Genomic DNA, 23,859 nt, shown 5'->3' with positions numbered 1-23,859 from the left:
TTTTTTAAGGTTTTGACTTGACAGAAAAAAGTGATAATCGCTGATAATATCGATGATGATAATAATAAATAATGACAATAAAATGAAGACGTTAGAGACAAAAACATGTTTATATTAAGTTGTGGGCTATGCGAATTAAAACAATAATATATTGGTGATTCATCATTTTACTACATGTATTTCCCTGTCCCAAGTTCCTGCTTCCAGCAGAATAAATAAGGAATGTTGGCTGTTGATGTCTGTCCGGCTATAAGTTATGATGTTTCTGTGTGACAATGGCCAATTTCATCAGTTCAATTACAGTTGATGAATACTCCATCAAACAACCCTCGATCATTGTCCAACCATCGGGAACAGTTTGTTATCTCTGTTGTTGGTTGGTCGACATTAAGGCATTTGGAATTTTCTTATATTTCAGCTGTCCAAGTTATAATATTTTCTGCGTGGTAGTAGCCGATTTCATCTGTTGTAACAGTCATTGAATAGTCTATCAAGCAACCTTCGATCATGGTCCAACCATCCGGGACAGTTTGTTTATATGTCTGCTGTTGGTTGGTTTACGGCATTTGGAATTTTCTTATATTTCAGCTGACCGCATGACCCTGGAAAATTGACCAAGGGTCGATTGGTCTATCAGGCAATTTTGACAAATTGGCTGATGGAGGACTGACCATATACGGATTATGTTAAACATCTAGTCATCTACTGTCTTTCGGTCAATAAGCAACGTGCGGCCAGGCCGACAACGTTATGCCAGTCTCGAGACTTTTTTCGTCAGTAAATTGAAGCAATGCTTACAGGTGATAGTTCAGCAATTGCTATGTTGTTAATGTAATCAACTGACCTAAAAATCAAACTGTGTCTCAATGTTCTATGATTGAGTGAAGATTCATCAACTAATATGCCGGGTATGTTCAAACTGTTGAAGATATAGGTGTTCCTAGAAATTAATTTGACTAATCCATATTTACCGATACCAGTGTTTGGCGATCATGTTTCTTCAGCCAACTATCTATCAAATATGGTCACCCCCAACATATATGCACATGTTTCAGTTTTTCGTTTTAGAGGGGTAAGCTACGTTCTTCGTCTTCTTCGATCTTCTGCATTTGTTGCTGTGTTCGCAGCTTGTTGAGGGGACTGGGATATGCGCGGGGCATGGAAAACATGTACAGAGAAAATATCGTGATTCAGCTTGTGTCCACATTTTGGTCCGCAGCCCTGCTTGTGATGTTTAGAAGATGAGCGGTTCAGAAAGCATTGTTATGAATACTGTTTTCCTCGTTATAAAATAAATGGGCGTGTCCTATGTAACAATTGACGTTCGATACAAAGTTTAGAATATTCCATTGAAACGAACATTTTTACCACTTCAATGCGCTTCTTTGTAAGAAAAATACAGGTACTTTAGAAATTCTTTTAGAAATATACCATCTCTTATTTATCTATAGTGTGTTCTTGTATACGGTAGCTAAAATGTGTACAACATGCATTTAGAAGTCCGTGCAACCTAAATACCTTGATCGGATAGCAACTGACCGTAACTTTCTGACCTGTATACAAGTTAGTTCACTAGTAGTATATAGTTATAGTATATAGTTACTATATACCCTTGAAGCAGTTAAGAGGTTATTGAAACTAATGAGGCGACTAGATGTTTTTATGAATTTATGTCAGCTTTATTAGTAAGTGATCCTCTCAAGAGTGTGGCTCTAATATCATGTACAGTGGAGTCTCAGTTATCCGGACGCTTTCGTTCCCAAGTCCAATCGTCCGGATAGGTGAAGAGTCCGGATATCTGAAATGTGTCTATTGTTGTCATGAATGATAATGTATTTGTATACAGTGGCTCCCAGTGTTGATACTAGGTTTTTTTGCCTCTCATGCCATATAGCAACACATGCTAGAGATGATATGAACGTTTTTAGATATAAAGAACTCTGCTTTATTTTATTGTTTTGTCATGAAATATTAACCGGACAATAATGATAACCTAATCTAGCTAAATTCTTTCTGTTCAAGTGTGATATGTGTGTGATACACTGTTGTTCGCAATTTTCCAATTTTTGAAAGTGATTTGGGAGGTCAGTGTGTTTGTACAAGCTACTCATGATGATCTAGCACGTAAAAAAGGTGTGAAACTTAATTGACAGGGTTAATTTTTTGTACTGAGTATGGTATCATCAAATTTTACCGTCCGGTTAAATGAAGCAAGATTAGTAGTAAATCAGTGTTCTGTGGTAAAAACAGACCGTCCGGATTCGGAACGCGGAATTCCGGATAAATGAGACAAAATAACATATAAAAAATCTGTTCCCAAAGAAAATCGTCCGTAAACTGAAGCGTCCGGTTATCTGGCGTCCGGATATCTGAGGCCCCACTGTACTATTATTAATGTATAGAGTCCCAGTTTCACTCTTTTTCCAAATTGTAATGGACAATTTAAAAAAGATTATTTATGGTATATGTTTATGAACTCCCTAATTCCAAATATCCTTTTATTCTTTGAATTCTGGATTATAAAAAGAAAAATCAAATCATATATAGACTTCATCATTTTCAAGAAAAAAATGACATAATGGAGCTCTCTCTTCCTCCCTCCTGATATTTAGAGTCGGAAGGAGTTTTTTTTACATTGAATGATTAATTGGTAATTCTCTCATGATTTATGAAGTACAAGTACTTAAGATTGTGACGTCAATTCCATGGATAAGTGCTTTGAGATAAAAACTCCCAGTATCAATCCATTAATTAGATATCAAATTTCACAGAAAAAAATTGTTTGTGAACATTTCTGAAATACGAATGTTATAATGTAATTATGTAACTGATCTGCATTATCATAAAACTACAGGATACACCTAGCTATATATAATAAAAAATATTGACCTAGAAATTGTGAAGTGCTTTTTGTTGTTCTAAATTAATTGTCAGTGGCCTCAGATCATGTGGAATTTAATTTCTGGAGATAATTTGACAATGAAATGTACAGATGCAATTAATCACAGTTCAATTTTTAGGGTCCCACTCTGCAGGCACCCTGTAGTGATCAGTTTGTCTGTCCAAGATCTCTTGTTCTGAGCATATCTTCTCTCCCTGTAGCCCATTCTCGCTCATACATCACCCACAGAGTGCCTTTTGGTAATAGGTGTGCAGTGACCTTGAACCATGTGTCTAGGTCAAATGTGAAGGCCATAGCAGAATTTTATGAAAAATCCTTGTCTGGAGGATAAATACTCTCCCCTTGGCCCAATCTGGCTCATACATAATACCCCCAGAGTGCCTTTTGATAATAGGTGTGCAGTGACCTTGAACCATGCTTTAGGTTTAAGGTTAAGGTCATTGCAGAGCAATATGAAAAATATATTCTCCACTTAGCCCAATTTGGCTCATACTTCATATAAAAAGAGCTATTGGGTTAATGGCATGCAGTGACTTTGAACCAAGTCAATGTAAAGGTCATAGCAGATCTCTTTTTAATCAAGTTTAGGTTGTAAGATTATTTCTCATTTAATTAATCTTGCTCAAGTTGAGCAAAATGCCTGTATGTAAGGGGTAATGTCAATGAATTAAGAGTTCAAAGGCAGCTTGGAAATTTCTAAGTTATAGGACAAAGTCAAAGCAAAATTCTCTGAAATGTTTTCCACCTATTGTCCATTATTTAGACTGGACCCTTTGATATGGTATAACCATCTCAATGTTGTCTACTTATATTTACTTAATAACTATAATTCATCATTTTCAATGTTCAAATATAAAAAAAAATCATTTGGTTTTATTTTGTGTGCAAGGAAGTTGGTTTAATCCTTGTTTTCTACCAAGCGGAGATGAATAATTACCATTGTGACCTTTTTTCAGAAAATATAATTATTCATTTATTATATATGAAAGAAAGGATTTCTTTAAATATTTCACTCTTAAGTTGACCCTTTAAGTGGCTTTTTTGACACAACAGATTTATAGAAATTTGTATATACATGTGTATATAGAACTGGCCCAAGTTACTAAACAACTCAAACACCAGTTTCAGACATTCAGAAGATCAAAAGCAGTTCTTGGAAAAACATAATTCCCTTATGCTGTTGTTATAGGAAGTTCATTTCCTTTTCATATTGTAGGTCAGCTGTATACAAATTGATCTAGATGCTCAACATTGGAGGAAGTAAACAACTGTTGCTGTGTTAAGGAGTGGGGAGTGGAAACCATGCATCTGCTTTCACATTGGTTTGTGGTGGGATTTCTTCTCAGTTTGATCCCAATATTCCAAGCATTTTTTTTTCAACCATCAAGATTGGGAGGTTAGTGGTTTAAAATTTGTTGACTTAGTTCCTCCAGATGTCTAAAATATTATTTATTGAATATTCAGGTTTTGAGATCTGGTTGATGAATATTGTTTGTCATCTATTGTCCTAGTCATTGTTAAGTTTGCTATTCCTTAAGTGTGTGTCAGAAAATAAGAATGATTGAGTGTTTTAAAGATTCCTCTCTGAAAAGAGTTGGAGGGGATAATGATTTTATCTCCTTATTCAAACTGTCAGTCTGTATATCTATCAGTCATGGTTTTTTACACAAATTCTCTTCAAACCACTGTGAATGTTGATAAATGAACTCAGACTGAAGTTGTTTTCAAATTATTTAATTACAAATGCATTTGTTTCCAGTATATCATGTAAAATATACCAAGATGATTACTAATTTGTTAATCTTTTTTCATTCTTACAGAGTTGACTCCAAAAAATCCATCGATTTTAATAAATCAGACATTGGAGCTCAATTGTACAGTATTTCCTGACTCTGGCTTGAATACCAGTCTTGTGAAATTTTATCTTCCACTTGACATAGAGCCTAGCTCTGATATGCTAACTGTAGTGGGAGACAGGACGCTGTTGTTGAAAAAAACTATCAGCAAGATCGAAGACGAAGGAAACTACATATGTTGGAGTGTTAATGAAACAGGCTCTCCTGTTGATATGGTCGGCTCTGTCAGTCTCATTGTAGAATGTAAGTAAATAATTGAGTCCAGGCCTGGGGGTCATAAAACTTAATAAACAAGATCACGTGTGATCTCAGTCTTTCTTTTCTACCATGTCTTCCTTTTTGTGAAACTCGGACTGAGATCAAAAGTAGGCACATCTAAGTTTTATGGTCCTGGGGCCAGATGCAAATGAAATTAGTATAATTCTCATATATAGAAAATTAATACAATTTTCAGGGATATCACAGAGTATTCCAGTACTCAACTATCATGCTGATCATTGACTAAAATTTTCTTAGTCGATTACTTGTTATAAAGTGAAGAAAAAAAAATAAACAGTCAATTTTTTTTAAATGCGGAAGTTGTTGGGCTTGAAATGAAAATAACAGTATTCTTTTTTAAGCATATTTGATATGTTACACTCTGTTCCATTGAACAGGTGTCCCTAGTATATATATTTATAAGCGGCAAATAATATAGCAATTGTCTCTTTTATTTTGTCTATCATTTTTTCTTGGAATAGCAATACTTAACCAAACATGTACTTAAAGAGATCAATTTGTGGTTATTGTAATCAGTTATTTCTTGAATAAGATTTAGAATTAATAAAAAATTTAATCATATCAGTAATTGTTTCGAGGCGTTTGTTTTTATAATCATTGATTTTTAATGTTGATTTCCACGGGGCATGAGTGTCCAAAGAAAAAGGAAACGCTAAGACATTAGCTAACAGATATTTCGATACAATACTTCTTAATGTATTTCAAGTCAAATATATCAAGTGGATGTTATTATAATTTTTTAAAAATATTTTTGAGTTTACATTAAGGTGTATGTGATAGTTGCAATATGTGATTTTTAAAGGACATACAGTTTCAAATAAATGAACGAATACTCATGCAACTATCGCTTGACTGAAGGCTCCAATTAATTGACTAATCCAACCGAATAAAATTAACATCCCTAATTATTTTCTATATTTACATCTTCCAAGAATGATTTTCTCTATATCTTATGGAAACTTATATACAGACCCTGAAACGTACTACTACACCAAAAAAGCGTGCGACTTTCATGCGAGAAACGTTTCGTGTAAACCGTTTAGCGTTTCGTGTAAACCGTTTAGCGTTTCGTGTGAATCGTGAAGCGTTTCGTGTAAACCGTTTAGCGTTTCGGGCAAAGCGTGCAGCATTTCGGGCAAAGCGTGTAAATCGTTTCGGGCAAAGCGTGCGAGAACCGTGTGAAACGTTCATCAGATTTCATTCGGAACTCTCTGACAATTTAATTGTTTCAAATAAGCGCTCGTGTTAAACATTACTTTAAACTGTTTGTGATTGGCAAAACTCCTTTAAGATATTCTCGTGAAAAAATCTACATGTATAAGAAATGATATACTTATCTTTTTACAAAATTGAATTTATTTTTAACAAACAATAGAAAAGTACGCGTATTGAAAGAAGACTGAGACTATTCGGCTGTGTACAACCAGTACACATAACCTCGGACATCGGGTAAGACCTGCACCTGGCTGAACCTGTCAATCAAACTCTGTGTATTCGTTTTCATTGGATGGTCACGCGTCTCTTTTTTTGTCAATAGCCAATAGAAATCTATTGACTTCAAGGTAGTCGGAATCAGTATTTGATGATGCACACAATTTCAATGATAGATTATTTAACATTAATTTTAACAAAATTAAATGTAAACATAGAAAGAAAATATACTGTTCATTTCTATAATATGCGGGAGGTAAATTCTTCTGAATCCCGATTAAAAATATTTCTACAAGTTAATATTCTAATTATTTAAACACTGATAACGGAAAACAACAATTAATTTACACACTGAAATTTTCCTAAAATGTACACATGCAATTAATTATTATGGGAATCTATATGCATGGTACTTAATTCAAATAAATTATGATGGATATATTGTACGCCGTTATGCGGGGCGCCGGTTATATATACGAATATTGAGACAAAAATCTAAATCATTTTTTATTTTTTGTTCTTTCCGAAATGCGAAATAGTAATGACAACTTTCTTTATTGTTTAATCTATTGATTTTTTTCTGTGATATTATGTACGGAACATTTATTTACGCGAATGATTTGACATAAAAAAATTAATCGGTTGTTTTTAATAGCATTTTTTAACTTATGTGACTAATTTCATTTTACATAACTTTCAAAATTATCAATGTAAATAATTACAGGTTTATTTACAGTTAGTATTTTTACATCGTATTCTCTGAAACCAATAAAAATATTAATGTGAGAAGAAAAAACAAATACCGCTGAATACTGAAAAACCGATTTCAGTTTGTAATTATACGGATTTTATTTGTGGTATTGAGTATTGTGTTACGGTAACTTTTTTCTCTGGAATTTTTATTATTTACGGCAATAATAAGAATCATGGATATTTCTTTTGAGCAATAAATATATTTATAGAAGTAATATTTTTGGCGAATTCTGTGAATAAAAATTTGTTTGCTTCAAATATACATGTAAGTACCAAATTGATTTAATTAATCAATTCAATACTTCTGTACATATATGTTTCTAATATCAGTATTTCTATTATTTCGTGTTTTCTTAAAATTAATTCTTACTAACAGTCAGGGTAAAAATCTGAGAGGACCCGAATCGATCAGAATAAAAGCGTGTGATAAGCGAGCAAATCGTTTCGTGCGAGAATCGTTTCGTGTAAACCGTTCAGCGTTTCGTGTAAATCGTTTAGCGTTTCGGGCAAAGCGTGCAGCGTTTCGTGTAAACCGTTCAGCGTTTCGTGTGAACCGTTTAGCGAGCGTGTACCGAGCGTGCAGCGAGCGTGTGGTGTAGTAGTACGTTTCAGGGTCTGTAGTTAATTCATAGCTCTATAGAAACAGCCACACTAAAATCTACAAGACCCATTTATTGATAGGTCAAAGGCGGGTTATGATTAGGTGGCGATCATTGCAGATAAAATTTACACAAAGTTTTGGTATATTATCTTTTGTGGCTTATCATAGACTATTTAGGTTCGAAAATCTCTGTCCAAGCAGTTTCAACTTTAGATGAGGAAATAAAGCAAAATTCATAGGTGCAAGATTTAAGCTGTATGGAGGTTGGTTGGAGTGCTGCAAGAGCTCAAAATATCAGTCCTTCCATCTTTAAAGCTCTGACTTCATTTGGAATCCATTGTCTTTGACACATGTCAACCATCTTCAGCAGCATCTATGAATGTTTTGATCTCCATAAGAGATTTTCCTGCTTGCACACAAAATATAATAACAGTCAGGTCTTCCAAGATATATTAAATTAATGTTATGTTTTCGGCCCAATTTTCAAGCATTGGTCATCCATCTTTGGTGATAAAATGGTCATAAATTATTAAATTTAATTGATCCAAATGACATTCATAAGTGTTTGTCATGGAATTAAATCATATGAAATATTGGGCATTTACATACCTTTAAACCTTACATTTTCTGATGAAAGATTACCAGGTAATGCGTACAAAATATAAAAGCATAAAAAAACAAGAATGCTACCTGAAGCATATCTAATCATAATGATTAAACCGTATATTTCTTTTGGTGCTTTTGAGAAAAAAACAAACAATTTTTACTTATTTTTTGGAGAATACGTTGTTAAAATCTGAAAAGTTTTGTTAATATCAAGCAAGTCTCGTGCTTACAATCAAACTTGTCCACAAACTTTTCTAACAACCTAATTGGTATTTGCATTGTTGCAAACTTTCCACATTTTCATCTTCTTCTCCAGAACCAGCGGGCAGATTTCAATTAAACTTGGCGCAAAGCATCACTGGGTGAAGGGGATTCAAGTTCATTCAAATAAAGGGCCACACCCTCTTTAAAGGGGAATTAATTTAGAATTATTACAAATTTGTTGGTATTCTCTAAAAATCTTTTTCTTAAAATCTATTCAACCAGAAAAGCTGTAGCTTGTATGGAAGCATCCTCAGGTAGAGTAGATTCAAGTTTGTTCAAATCGTGGTCCCCAGGGGTAGGGTGGGGCCACAATGGGGGATTTTTTTTTTTACATGGGAATATATAGAGAAAATCTCTAAAAATCTTTCTCTCAAAAACTATTTGGTCAGAAAAGCTCAAATTGGAGTGGAAACATCCTCCGATAGTATAGATTCAAGTTTGTTTAAAGCATGGTCCCTAGGGGTAAGATGGGGCAACAATGGGGGAAAATTTTCACTTCGTAATATATAGAGAAAATCTTTCTCTCAAAAACTTTTAGGCCAGAAAAGCTCAAATTGGAGTGGAAGCATCCTCCGATAGTGTAGATTCAAGTTTGTTCAAATCATGGTCTCCAGGGGTAGAGTGGAGCCACAATGGGGGGGGGGATGAATTTTTACATTGGAATATATAGAGAAAATCTTTAAAAATTTTCCTGACCTCTCAAAAATTATTAGGTCAGAAAAGCTTAAATTGGAGTGCATTGATGAAAAAAAAGTTTTCTGGTCAATTTTTCCTTTGATACGTCAATCAATTGAAAAATTGTTAAATTCATTTCTTAATTAGCTTAATGTTTACATAGATAAAAATTTAAACGAAAGTTGGTGATAACTAATGATTAACTACTTTTGATGCTACACGAATATAATTTAGATCTTTTTGAAAGTGGCAGAAATTACCATATTCATTACATATGTCTGATTTTTTCAAGGTTTTTGAACATTTTTTTTTTTACATTTCTCAGATGAAGATGTAAGGAATGTCACAGATTTTCAATGTATTTTGGACAATACTAGTAATTCACAAGAGTTCCGCTGTAACTGGATATTAGGAGAGTACCTCCACCCTGCGTACCTGGATGTTAACATAATTTTGTGAGTATGTTACAGAAGATAACAAGGCTCCGATTTCACAAAACAAATTTAAGTAAAAACTCAAACTTAAGTCTGATTTTTTTCTCAAATATTTGAGTTTTTTCTTAAATTTGTGAAAACTCTAATCTCTACATTTCACAAAAAAATCTTAGTAGTGTTTTCACTCAATTTGAGAAAAATCTTAATTAAGGAGGCCGACTTTAGTTTTCATTGCGCTTGTTTTCGTGCATTCTTGTATAATGTAGTGTATTTATACTACTTATGAAATTTTTTCGATATCATTTATGACATTAAACACAATAAACAAAATACTGATAAAAATATTTAGATATTTTATTGAAATTTTTATTTTCTAAACAATTTTTCTGTTGTGCGGTACAATAGCAAAACTCTTTTATTTTTTAACCATATGCACCGTTTATAGAAAATCCACCATCTGGTTATTTTTAGGGACCGCCATCTCAAAATAGAATACCAGTGTCATATACTATTTTGAACCCCGCGATATATTGAACCCGGGTTCAAAATATCGCTGCGATATATTGAACCCCCCCATAAAATATTGAACCCAGGTTCAATATTTTATGGCTGCGATATTTTGAACCCCCCTCTATTTTTCATTGGTATTGGAGAGGGGGTTCAAAATATTATGGCTGCGATATTTTGAACTCCCTACCTTTTTCCAATTCCAATTGGATAGGGGGTTCAAAATATTATGGCCGCGATATTTTGAACTCCCCTCTATTTTTCATTGCTATTGGAGAGGGGGTTCAAAATATTATGGCCGCGATATATTGAACCCTCTACCTTTTTCCAATTCCCATTAGAGAGGGGGATCAAAATATTATGGTCGCGATATTTTGAACCCCCTACCTTTTTCCAATTCCCATTGGAGAGGGAGTTCAAAATATTATGGCTGCGATATATTGAACCCCCTATTTTTTTCCAATTCCCAATGGATAGGGGTTTCAAAATATTATGGCAGTGATATTTTGAACCCCCCCCCCCCCCCCCCCCCCCTCTATTTTTCATTGCTATTTGAGAGGGGGTTCAAAATATTATGGCTGCGATATATTGAACCCCCTACCTTTTTCCAATTCCCATTGGAGAGGGGGTTCAAAATATTATGGCCGAGATATTTTGAACCCCCTCTATTTTTCATTGCTTTTGAAGAGGGGGTTCAAAATGTTATGGCTGCGATATATTGAACCCCCTTCATATTTTCCAATTCCCATTGGCGAGGGGGTTCAAAATATTATGGTCACGATATTTTGAACCCCCCTCTATTTTTCATTGCTTTTAGAGAGGGGGTTCAAAATATTATGGATGCGATATATTGAACCCCCTACCTTTTTCCAATTCCCATTGGAGAGGGGGTTCAAAATATTATGGCCGAGATATTTTGAACCCCCTCTATTTTTTATTGCTATTGGAGAGGGGTTCAAAATATTATGGCTACGATATATTGAACCCACTACATATTTTCTAATTCCCATTGGATGGGGTTCACAATATTATGGCCGCGATATATATTGAACCCCCCTCTTTTTTTCATTGCTATTTGAAAGGGGGTTCAAAATATTATGGCTGCGATATATTGAACCCCCAACTTATTTCCAATTTCCATTGAAGAGGAGTAACCGTTTCAAAATATTATGGCAGTGATATTTTGAACCTCATACCTATTTCCAATTCCCATTGGAGAGGGGGTTCATAAAATTATGGCTGTGATATATTGAAAACCCTTCTTATCACTGGCTATTTGAGATCTAGGGGTTTCAAAATTTAATGGCTGTGAAATTTGATTATAAATAATAATGCCCCCCCCTTCTTTTATTGATTTTGAACCTCCCCCCCCCCTCAAATCTTTTCTTCATGCATATACAATATTCATTTTTTTGGGGGGGGGGGGGGGGGGGGGGGAAGATGGGAGGGGGGGGGGTATAATTGTGCTTTAATATTGTCAGTCTGTAATAAAACATATTATGAATGAAAATCATATTGTTTTTGGTGATTCTTTTTGTTACCAAGAAAATAGGGTATCCTTGGAGGTTACTCTAAATGGTAGTCCCCAGGTGGGAGAAAAGGGGGCTAACACCTGTGTACTGCATATACACACCAGTGTAAAATTTCACAGCCATTAAATTTTGAAACCCCTAGATCTCCAATAGCCAGTGATAAGAAGGGTTTTCAATATATCGCGGCCATAATATTTTGAACCCCCTCTCCAAAGGGAATTGGAAATAAGTAGGGGGTTCAGTATATCGCAGCCATAATATTTTGAACCCCCTCTCCAATAGCCAAAAAAAATAGAGGGGGGTTCAAAATATTGCGGCCATAATATTTTGAAACCCCTCTCCAATGGGAATTGGAAATGGGTAGGGGGTTCAAAATATCGCAGCCATAATATTTTGAACCCCCTCTCCAAAGGGAATTGGAAATAGGTAGAGGTTCAATATATCGCGGCCATAATATTTTGAACCCCCTCTCCAAAGGAAATTGGAAACAGTAGTGGGTTCAATATATCGCTGCCATAATATTTTGAACCCCCTCTCCAATAGGAATTGGAAATAGGTATGGAGTTCAATATATTGTAGCCATAATATTTTGAACCCCCTCTCCAAAGGGAATATTTGAACCCCTTCTCCAATAGCAATGAAAAATTGAGGGGGGTTCAAAATATCGCAGCCATAATATTTTGAACCCCCTCTCCAAAGGAAATTGGAAACAGTAGGGGGTTCAATATATCGCTGCCATAATATTTTGAACCCCCTCTCCAATGGGAATTGGAAATAGGTAGGGGGTTCAATATATCGCGGCCATAATATTTTGAAACCCCTCGCCAATGGGAATTGGAAATAGGAAGGGGGACTTCAATATATCGCAGCCATAATATTTTGAACCCCCTCTCCAATGGGAATTGGAAACAATAATATTTTGAACCCCCTCTCCAATAGCAAAAAAAAAAATAGAGGGGATTCAAAATATCGCGGCCATAATATTTTGAACCCCCTCTCCAATCGGAATTGGAAATAGGTAGGGGGTTCAAAATATTGCAGCCATAATATTTTGAACCCCCTCTCCAATAGGAATTGGAAATAGGTAGGGGGTTCAATATATTGTAGCCATAATATTTTGAACCCCCTCTCCAAAGGGAATATTTGAACCCCTTCTCCAATAGGAATTGGAAATAGGTAGGGGGTTCAATATATTGTAGCCATAATATTTTGAACCCCCTCTCCTAAGGAAATTGGAAACAGTAGGGGGTTCAATATATCGCAGCAATAATATTTTGAACCCCCTCTCCAAAGGGGATTGGAAACAATAATATTTTGAACCCCCTCTTCAATAGCCAAAAAAAATAGAGGGGGATTCAAAATATCGCGGCCATAATATTTTGAACCCCCTCTTTAATGGGAATTGGAAATAGGTAGGGGGTTCAAAATATCGCAGCCATTATATTTTGAACCCCCTCTCCAAAGGGAATTGGAAATAGGTAGGGGGTTCAATATATCGCGGCCATAATATTTTGAACCCCCCCTCTCCAAAGGAAATTGGGAACAGTAGGGGGTTCAATATATCGCGGCCATAATATTTTGAACCCCCTCTCCAAGAGCAATGAAAATTCGAGAGGGTTTCAAAATATTGCGGCCATAATATTTTGAACCCGGGGTTCAATATTTTATGGGGGGGTTCAATATATCGCAGCGATATTTTGAACCCGGGTTCATAATATCACATAATATATTGAACCCGGGTTCAATATTTCGCGGTATCAAAATATTATATGACACCGGGTATATAGACTGTCATTTTTCTCACTTTGAAGCAGATTTAAAAAATACTACAATAGCTTTTTTCTCTCAAATTATCAAGTTATATATGCTTAGTAATATCATTTCCTACCTTAAACGTAAAAAATACCAAATTCTACCATCTGGTTTATAGTGGGGACCACCTCCAAATATTAAAATGCACTAAATTTTGCTCTATATTTGGAGCATTACAAAAGAAGATTGGTATTATATGCATTCATTAAAAAAATTAGTTAAATGTCGTCCAGGATAGCATTATTATGTGTATAAACATTCAACAGCCTATGAATTTTACTTTTTCTTTCATATTATTTCATATAACGTACTCCAACAGAGCTTCATTTTTTCACAACGTCAAAAAAGTGCAATGGCAATGCTCTCCTACCACACACCGGAAAAATTGTTAAAAAAATATGAATTTCCTTAAAAAAATCTCAAAAAATTATCTGTATTGTGTGTATTGTGTTCAATCTAATAAATAAATAATATCAGAAAAATTTCATAAGAAGTTTAAATCCACTGTATTATACTAGAATGCGCAAAAACATGCGCAATGAAAACTGAAGTCGACCTCCTTAAGTGTTCTTTTTAAAATCAGAGCCTGTATTACTTTAAACCCATCAATTTTCCCTTCTTGATACTGTCAATTTTACAGAGTATGATCCATTTTTCCGGATCACCACACTGTAAGTTTCCAATTCCGTATCACCACTCTCTGAAACTGATGATGTATGCAATAAATAACGTCTGTATTTTAGCACATTTTAAAGAGTTCATTTAAAAAATAGTTTGTTATATAAGTAAACGTCATACAGTCAGTTTTAAAAAGATAGATTTGTAATTAAAACTTTTAAATAGATAAGGGTATATAATAAATTTATAATTATAAAGAGCCTGATCATGTCTCGTTGCCAGGCGGAGATCATCAGATCAAATAAGATGCTTTGGCAACGACCCTTTGGATCAAGTTACTGTTGTAATTTTTTACATGACTTTAAGTTTTGGATTTTTAGTCAGATCATTTTGCAATTGGCTAGTTGGCAAGTATGTTTATGAATAATTTTAATGCCCCCCTTTGAAGAAGGGAGGGCATATTGCTTTGCTGCTGTCTGTCTGTAGGTCGGCGGTTGGTCAGTCCACCAACAGTTTTCTTGCTGAGTTTGCTAACCAACCTGTAAACTTGTCTCAATGACAAACACTTGTTTCCATACACAAGTTTTGCATCTAACAGTGTCATTTCTAACAGGTAATCAGTTACACGTGCTGGTATAAGCTGTTCCTCCTTTCTTTTTTTAACAGGTCAGTAGACAATGGACAGAATAGTGTCAATTGTCCACAGGAGAAAATTAGAGAGCAGTGTATCTGGACAGAACATGATGAGCCAAACATTAACTCCATGTCTAAAATAGTCATACTTAACGTCACAAACTTAGTATTCAAGACTTCCAAGATATTTAGAAAGGAATTCTGGACACAGAACATTAGTAAGTATAGTTAATTATAATGTGCACAGGAAAATATTTGCCCCTGTTTCATTTTTGCCCCTTTTGCCCTCACTCTCAGTGGGAAATTTAAGATTGCATGGGTAAATTCTGATGTTTTAAATTATTTTTCTTAAATTTTAACACAACTTTTCTGGGTGAGTTCAAGATGGGGCCAAACAGTTTGCATGAAGTTGTATAGAAGGGCAAAAAGAAAATTGACACCAAAAATGACCCAGTATACAGAACATCGTTATCAATGTGTGTGATATTGCTCAGTTTCTTATTTCCAGAAAAATACCATGGTAGTCTATACTATAATTTAGTGTAACTGACATATATATATATGGTTTGAGTAAAAAAACCAGAAAACATTTGTGTAAAATTGCTTAGTATCAGACTGTCTATTCAGACATAAAGATAACACATGTGGTGGGTTCTAATGCTACATTTATTCTGACTAGACTTTCACACAGATTGATACTTTCCCATGCACTTTAATTCATAATTTAAACATGTGTTAGTCTCAGCTCCATAAACATTATCATACAGCAAGCACTAATGGCTAGCTGGCTGATTCAGGTATAGATAAGGATTTAGTATCAATGGTTTCTAAGGACGTTACAATTTGGACAGGTGATAATGATTTGTAACAATAGCTGCTCAAATTTTAAAGTTTTCCAACTTTTATCTCTTACTACTGCCATATTAATTAGCTTTCATTTTGTATCACTAATCTTATTGCTTCTAATCTGCTATATATACCTTAAATATTCATACTCCATTGTATTTTATATTAGCTGGTATTTCATTCAACTAGTACAGTCCCATTATTTTAATGTCCCCCCCACCCCTCCCCTCAGTTCTTACTTCACACAAAGATTGCTTATGACCTGAGGGTGTGTCTTGATTTTGACCCAAGGTCATTAGGACAAGTTCAATGTCACTTGAAGGTGCAAAATTCATGTCTCAGTCTATGTCTTTCAGATTGAGAAACATTGAAAGTTCTTACTTCACTTAACGATTGCTTATGACCAGAGGGTATTATATGATTATGACCCAATGTCATTTGAGCAAGTTCAAGGTCACTGGAAGGAAAAGTGCAAAATTTGTGTCTGGTCCATATCTTTCTAATGGAGAAACATTGGAAGTTCTTACTTCACACAAATCAAATATTGCTTATCACCTTAGGGTGTGATGATTTTGACACAAGATCATTAAAGCAAGTTCAAGGTCACTGGAAGGAAAATTGCAAAATTTGTTTGTGCTTTATTTTAAATGTTTCATATGGAGAATCATTCACACAAAGGTTGCTTATGACCTGAGGGTGTGTCACTTGACCGAGGTTCAAGGTCACTATAAGAAAATGGTGCATCCATTACTTTCCGATAGAGAAATACTGGTACTTGAGCTATTATATTTTCTTAGCGGGAGCATCATTTGTTAGCTTGCTCACATTACCTTTGTTTTCATTGGAAACATGCTGTCAGGAGAAAATGAAAGCAAGGGTATACAATATTTGGAAATATCAAATAAAACAAATCACTGACCAATAGGCCAGCCATTTATATTTTTTAAATCCTCATTGCAGAATGCTCCCATTTTTGGAGAACTGTTTTAAAGAGGAATAGGACACTACCATACTTATGCATACTGTCAAGGGGTCCTCAACCACCACAATATAATTGTACAGTAGTTGGGTGTGCTGTTTATATGTTTAAGGTTTACTTTCAGATAAATCTGTTCATGCTGATTATATTATAACTTTGTTTGAAGGTAAACCTGCACCCCCAAGCTTCATCAACGCCTCCTCCTCCTCCCTGGAGAAATGTGGCTGTGCCACCATAACCTGGGCGACCATACCCGGAGGAGTGAACACAACCTCTTCTGTCACTCTGACGTCACAGTGGAACACCGTCCCTCTGGTGAGTACAAACCACGATCTGTAGAGCAATTTTTCTCTATTAATTGTTTATTTCTCGACTGCATGAATATATACCTTAGATTTAATTTCTGTTTGTAAAGTACTATTTTAATGGCAAAATATAAAAAGTTTTCACTTTTTAACTTACCTGAACCAAAGGTTCAAGTGAGCTCTTCTGATCAGCCATTGTCTGTTATCTGTCTGTCCATCTGTAAACTTTTGATAGTTTTGACTTCTCTAGAACCATTGGGCCAAATTTAAACAGACTTCGTACAAAGCATCGTTATGATAATTGTTTTACAGTAGAAATAGGGCACAAGCCTTTAAAATCTTCTTCTCAAGAACCACTGCACCAGAAATGCCAATTATACACCAAAGCTTGTATACATAGTGAAGATTCTAAATTGTTAAAATCATGATCCCAAGATTAATACTGGGGCCCCAAGAGGGGTTCAAAGTTTAACATAAAAATATATAGGGTAAATGTTTAAAAATGTCCTTCTGAAGAACTGCAATGCTACAATTTATGAGATTACTATGCAAGCATCCTGATTTATTGTGGATTCTAAATTGTAAAACTAGTGACCCCCGGACTTATACTAGGGACCCCAAGAGATGTTTAAAGTTTGACATAGAAATATAAATCAAGAATGTTTAAAAATCTTATTATGATACAATTACTTAATGCAAGCATTCTTAGAGAGGGTAGATTATAAATTGTTAAAATTGTATACCCTGGACTAATACTGGAGCCTCAACAGGGGTCAGTGTTTAACTTTGAAATATATTGGGAAGATATTTAAAAAAAATATATAATGAACTGTTGTTCTGGTGAGCAATGTGGCCCATGGGCCTCTTGTTTTGATGATGTCACAAAAAAGCTATAAATGTTAGGTTTTAATATTTTTTTATGTATTGGGTTATTATAGTAATTCATGAGGACAGTTTTTCTTAATTTCTATACTGTATGATTGAGAATTGAATTACTAATTCAATGTTTACAACATCTACGCTCAAATTAACCTTGTATTTATAACTGCTTAATAGTTTTTGAAGGGTATTCACTACTAAACTGTTCAACCCAATATATACTTGCACAAATTTTCTAGCTATATTGAATTTTTCCTTTTAATATGTGTATATATATATATATATATATATATATATATATATATATATATATATATATATATATATATATATAATTTCCCAATACAACAAAAAATAAATCGGCACAGTTTTAAATAATTTAAAAATAATAAATATCCAGAATAAAATCACAAATTGATCCTATTAACCGCAAACGCTTTCGCCATTCCTGGCTCTTCAGGCAGTTATGTACAAAATTTATAAATTATATATATATATTATATATTAATTTGGACTGTTGCATTCTGTTTTATTTATTTAAGTATTTTTTGCTGTACCAAGGCTTTATATATATATATATATATATATATATATATATATATATATATATATATATATATATATATATATATATATAAAACAAAATGAGGTTCAAAAATATATATATATATATAAAACAAAATGAGGTTCAAAAATAGTTTATTTCCTTCCCTGTTTATATGTAATTAAGTATTTAGTTTACATAGAGGTATGTGTATTGTAAAAATGGTCCATATAATCCACAGATTTAAAGAGAAAATTCTACAACAATTACTGGAACTTAAAAAAATCTGTAAAATTCTGATGGTTGTAAAATGATTGAGATGATTAAATTTGAGTTTTAGAGAAAATCAATTTGAAATTTCAATGTGTGCTAGACCTCCATCAAAATGTTATACACACATTGATAATGCACCTATAAACTTCCATTCAGCCTGTGAAAGATGAACCAGTAGATAATATCAAGAAACATTCTGCATGCATATGGAGAAGTTTATAAAGGTCAAATGTGTACTGTTTTTTTTCTGTAAATAGTATTTTACAAATTCACACCCACTTTATTTGTATTATTTCAAGAAAGTTATGTACATGCATGCATATGTACTTTTAACAATTTAATGCATTCAGGTTTTTTTTTATGTGGAATATGTTACATTCCAAACAAAAATTGTTTTTTCATGTTGTATATTTGCAGTATGTTTTTATGAAAACTGCTACAGCCAGCTAAACAGAAAAGCACATGTTTAGTTATTGTTGAAATAAACATTGTGCTTATTGTTTTCAGACTCACATTGTGAATACAGACAGCAGTCTGGAAGTCTGTAACCTGGTACCAGCCACCTATTACACGGTGAACATCAAGATCAAACCTGTAGGGGGAATGTATTACAGCAACACTGCAGATACAGACTTTGAAACTTGTCACACAGGTAGGTTTTTCAGTGAAATGCTGTTGGTATACTGAGATTGTGACATTTTGAAACTGATATACAATACCGATCAGACCCAACCCAACACCAGATTAAACCCCAACTAAACCCTGGGTTTACTTTTGGGGTTTAGTTGGGGTTTACTTTTTGAAAATTTTGGTCCACTCAGGGTTTGCTTTGGGTTTACCTGGAAAATGCTTTTGAGGTCAACTGTACACACTGAAGTGTGAAGCAGACCCATCTTTTATCTTATCATCCTACTGCCTGTAATTCTTGCCCTGTATATTCCGAATTCACAGTTAGCGTCTGCTTTCAGGGGTATACTTCTGACCGGGTTTACTCTCTGTGTCCACTCTGGGTTTACTTTGGGTTTACTCTGGGTTTACTCTTGGGTTTACTCTAGTAAACCCAGAGTAAACCCAGAAAGTAAAACCAGGGTTTAGTTGGGGTTTACTTTCTGTTCTGATCTGTACTGTACAGTGTATGTCACAGTGAATAATGACTACTGTATATGAAATAACCAGACCAGTCTGAGGAAAGCTTTGAAATTTTGTTTGATTTGAGAAGATTCATTTCTTATAATGCATGCACATGTCTTTTTTTAATGATCATGATGATTGCAATTTATTTATTGTATCACTTGTAATTCTAAAAAAATCTTATCAAGATTAAAAAATTATTGACCATGCAGGTACTTCAAAGCAACGGAATAAACTGTGCAGTAGAATTAAGGAGGCTAGATGGTTATCAATAAATAATATAAATATCATCTTCCAAATAAATTTTTTGATTACTTAATCAACATCGTTGCACAGTAAAAATGATTCCAAAATTGCAGTTATTGCTGTTTTCAGTATGCTAGTATTTGACAGTATTTTTCGGTTTTCAAATGAATATTTTGATCTGTGAGCATTGTATACTGGTACATGTATACGGACTGTTAAAATCATGAGACTTAGTTCCTTTATTGCGTTAAAAAATACTATAGAGTGACCTAATTCAACTGTATAAACTCATTTATTAAATAAATGTTAATGGTTACAATAGGACTGGTGTTTTTTTTATTATAGCCCCATCTTTGGCACCTCATATGGAAGCCAGTGGATATTCCAGTGGAGACTGTGCTTATGGGAATCGCTCTGTGCTGGTGTATTGGAAAGTAAGATCAAATTAACGTTAAAATGTTAAATAAATGTTAAATGAATGTGAAACTTCATTGATCTGTCCAACTTAAAAAATAACTGAATATGTAGACAAATTTTTTTAGTATCAAACATTCAGTGTTTCTGTTTCAGCATGTATATTCATAAGTAAATATTCTTATTTTTTATTAATCAGTAATACTCACTGTTTTATGTTGATAATGTAGACTGCGATATACAGTAAAACACGCTTATAATGAAGTGCCAGGGACGGGCGATTATACTTCATTATATAAAAAGCTGTATTCATTTTATCCATCAAGTTTACAATGTAATATAGTCACGGGGAATGAAAATCACTTCGCTGTAAGCATAAATTCATTTTAAGCATGTTCAATATAACCGTGTTTTACTATACATTTATAGCAAAGCACTGTTGACCCATATGATACCGTCACATTAATGTCCATGATTTGTTACGGTATGAGCCGTTAATTCCCAGCCCTCTGATTGGCTAAAATCTAACAATCTCATTCTGGCTCGACAAATATCGTACATCTTAGATAGCTAAATCATAGTATAAACGTCAAAACAGCAACAATTATATAACATTCAATGCGAAAATGATTATGCATGAAAGTTATAGACTTTAAATTTACAATATACTTTAAATATACTGTAGACCGGATCGAATACCGGCGTCCGATAGCTCAGTTCGTAGAGAACCTGACAAGAGATTCAGGGGGCCCCGGTTCAAATCCCGGTCTGATCCGTCATTATTTCTCCATTCCCGTTACAATACAATGCCAGTATATTATATTCTGGTGAAAATAGTATACAGTTCTTTCAAAACAGCTTGGACTTTTGAAAGCTTCTCATTACTGTACTTGTAATAAAATAAAGTGCTTAAGCATATAAGATTTTTATTTTACAAATTATCAGCTGCATCATTTTCTCTACTGTGGAATCATTAAAATTCGTGGGGCCAATTTTCGTGGATTGCTTAAATTTTACAGGTTTTAGGGGAGGTAATTTCATGTACAGTTGTATTAACTTATACCTACCGAAGAAAAACAGATTTATATCACTTATTAATTGATTTGTGGAGGATGTTATTTGTGAATGAAAGGTACCCCAAATTTTTATTGAAATTTAGCCACCAGGAAATCTAATGATTCTATCAATTGAACATGTACTGTTTTTTTTAACTATGCAGAAAATTAACCAAAAGTACCATAACGGGCCTTTGTTAGAGTACGAAGTGTTTGTGGATGATGCAGAAGTGGAAGCAAGGGGTCCTCAAGAAGTCTCCTCCTCTCTCCCTATACCATGCGAGGGGCAGCATAATGTGTCAGTCAGAGGCTGTAATCAACAAGGGTGCTCTCCAAAGGCCTCCATTCTGATTCCAAGCTACAGAGGTAAAACTAAAAAAAATAATAGAAGTCTTTTACTAACAAGTAAATATCAGAATCTCGAACAAAAGATATCATAAGTACATGTAGGACTTAGGCAGAATCTTACGACCTGCATAAGTCGTACTTAGTATGTCTTACAACGTAACATAAGGCAAACTTAGCAATGTCTTAGCTAAGTCATGCTTGTGAAAAAAAAGTAAAAACAAATTGGTCATTTCTTTTATCAAATTTGAATGTAACCATAATAAATCATTATTTTAGGTTAATATCTTGTGTATTTATACAAGTTACTATTAGATACAAGTGCTTGGTATTTTTATATTAGATGCAAAATTGGTACAATATTGTGATGCCGTTAGAACTGAATAAATAAAATAGTCATTGTGGATTTCTTTTCATCATTTGTTCAACATCTTACCTCACCAATAAGACAATTCACATAATCTAAGTATAATTTCTTTAAATCCATATATTGAATTGAGGTTATAGTCATCTTAAAGATCACTGAGGTGTTTTTTGTCTTCCTTTTTTTATTTCTGTAGTTTGACATATAATTATATATAGTAGTCACATTTACCTCTTGTAAACTCGCCCTTACGTGCTTACAACCTATTCAGCAGCCCACTTGCATACTACATGTATTCGGAAAATGTTATAGCTTATTACAACCACTGTAAATATCTATATCAATTTAACCAAAACTTTGATACATGTATTGGTGATTTATTAAGATATTAATTTTGTGTAAATCATGTGATAGATATACTGTATTTAAATGCTGAATTGAAATTTTTTAACAAATAAACTTCTAAATCTATGTAAAACAAAACTTAGATCTGTAGAAGCCACCTTTATTGGCCACTTAAGTTTTAGGTAAAATTTCCTAGGTAAGCACTCTTCTAGTTACATACTTAAGTTTAAGAATGAACTTAAGTCCTACTTAAGCACTGTCTTAGACTTAAGCACTGTTATGTTATCAGCCCCAGGTTATCAAATACTTTTCCAACCATACACATGTACATTATGGTAGATGTTGACAACTAATGAACAGATGGTCACACAGTATCCCAGTATTTGCAGTAATTGTTTAGTCTGTTACAATTAATACCTGTAACTGACTTGGGTGGCTGTATAGTGATAGGCATATTCATTAAAGCAAGCACAGCTTTATGATGTGAATTGCCAGCTATCACTGCATCTCTATATAGAATAACGCATGGGTTAAGTGCATGCTGGGTCTACATTTTAAATAAAATTTGACTGCAAACCATACTTACCATGGCAATCTCAGTAGTCCTTCATCCAAAAAGGATCATGCTTATGTAAGATGGAAGTTATCAAAAGAAATTCATTGAACTCATTTATGAAATGAAAGTTTTCCAATCTTTAGAAACAGTGGATCTACAGAAAGTTATAATGGAACAATCAGGGAGTGAAGTTCACCTGACCTGGTTTAGAACTGAAAATGAGGCTTTAACAGCTGTAGACATTGCCTGGTGTAAAATGAGACCTGCAGGTCTCAAATGTAAAGTAAGAACTCAATACATGCATTACTATTCTGCCATTATGTAAAGGAAAGTAACGAATTTATTCAATCTGATAGATTTTCCAAACTTTATGATACATACTTGCATACACAAATTCGAGTTTTAGAATTAATTGCTTACCTGTTAACCTTTCAAAGCTATTATGTGGGAGAATTTCCCCCTTATTTAAATTACAAACTTTACTAATGGGAGATTTTGGGTAAATGACATTTTCTCACGTGAAAAGTTATAAAGTGAATGCAAATATATTATAAAAAATTGTAAAATACCTTTTTTTACATTTTTAATGCATTAGTTTCAATCATTTAAATGTAATTATTTCTATGAATGCCAGTTCTTGTGTTCCTGTGTTCAGAAAATCATTATTTTGTTTG

General features: G+C 33.9%; 1 protein-coding gene across 4 annotated transcripts in view; it reads left to right on the top strand.

Moving 5' to 3' along the window:
- The window catches only part of LOC128168359 (uncharacterized), an 80,026-nt gene that overhangs the window by 41,005 nt on the left and 15,162 nt on the right, over positions 1-23,859 (top strand). For all 4 annotated transcript variants that reach the window (XM_052834606.1, XM_052834604.1, XM_052834607.1 and 1 more), the window contains exons 2-10: positions 4,119-4,298; positions 4,723-5,001; positions 9,693-9,822; positions 14,937-15,121; positions 16,895-17,043; positions 19,237-19,381; positions 20,452-20,540; positions 21,740-21,941; positions 23,329-23,468. In XM_052834606.1, the coding sequence (XP_052690566.1) occupies positions 4,205-4,298; positions 4,723-5,001; positions 9,693-9,822; positions 14,937-15,121; positions 16,895-17,043; positions 19,237-19,381; positions 20,452-20,540; positions 21,740-21,941; positions 23,329-23,468 (1,413 nt within the window). In that variant the 5' untranslated portion in view covers positions 4,119-4,204. The remainder of the gene's footprint in view (positions 1-4,118; positions 4,299-4,722; positions 5,002-9,692; positions 9,823-14,936; positions 15,122-16,894; positions 17,044-19,236; positions 19,382-20,451; positions 20,541-21,739; positions 21,942-23,328; positions 23,469-23,859) is intronic.

This window comes from Crassostrea angulata, chromosome 10 (assembly GCF_025612915.1).
Source record: "Crassostrea angulata isolate pt1a10 chromosome 10, ASM2561291v2, whole genome shotgun sequence".
NCBI lineage: Eukaryota > Metazoa > Mollusca > Bivalvia > Ostreida > Ostreidae > Magallana > Magallana angulata.
The sequence above is the reverse complement of the archived record's forward strand: the minus strand, read 5'-3'. Positions and strand labels throughout refer to the sequence as shown.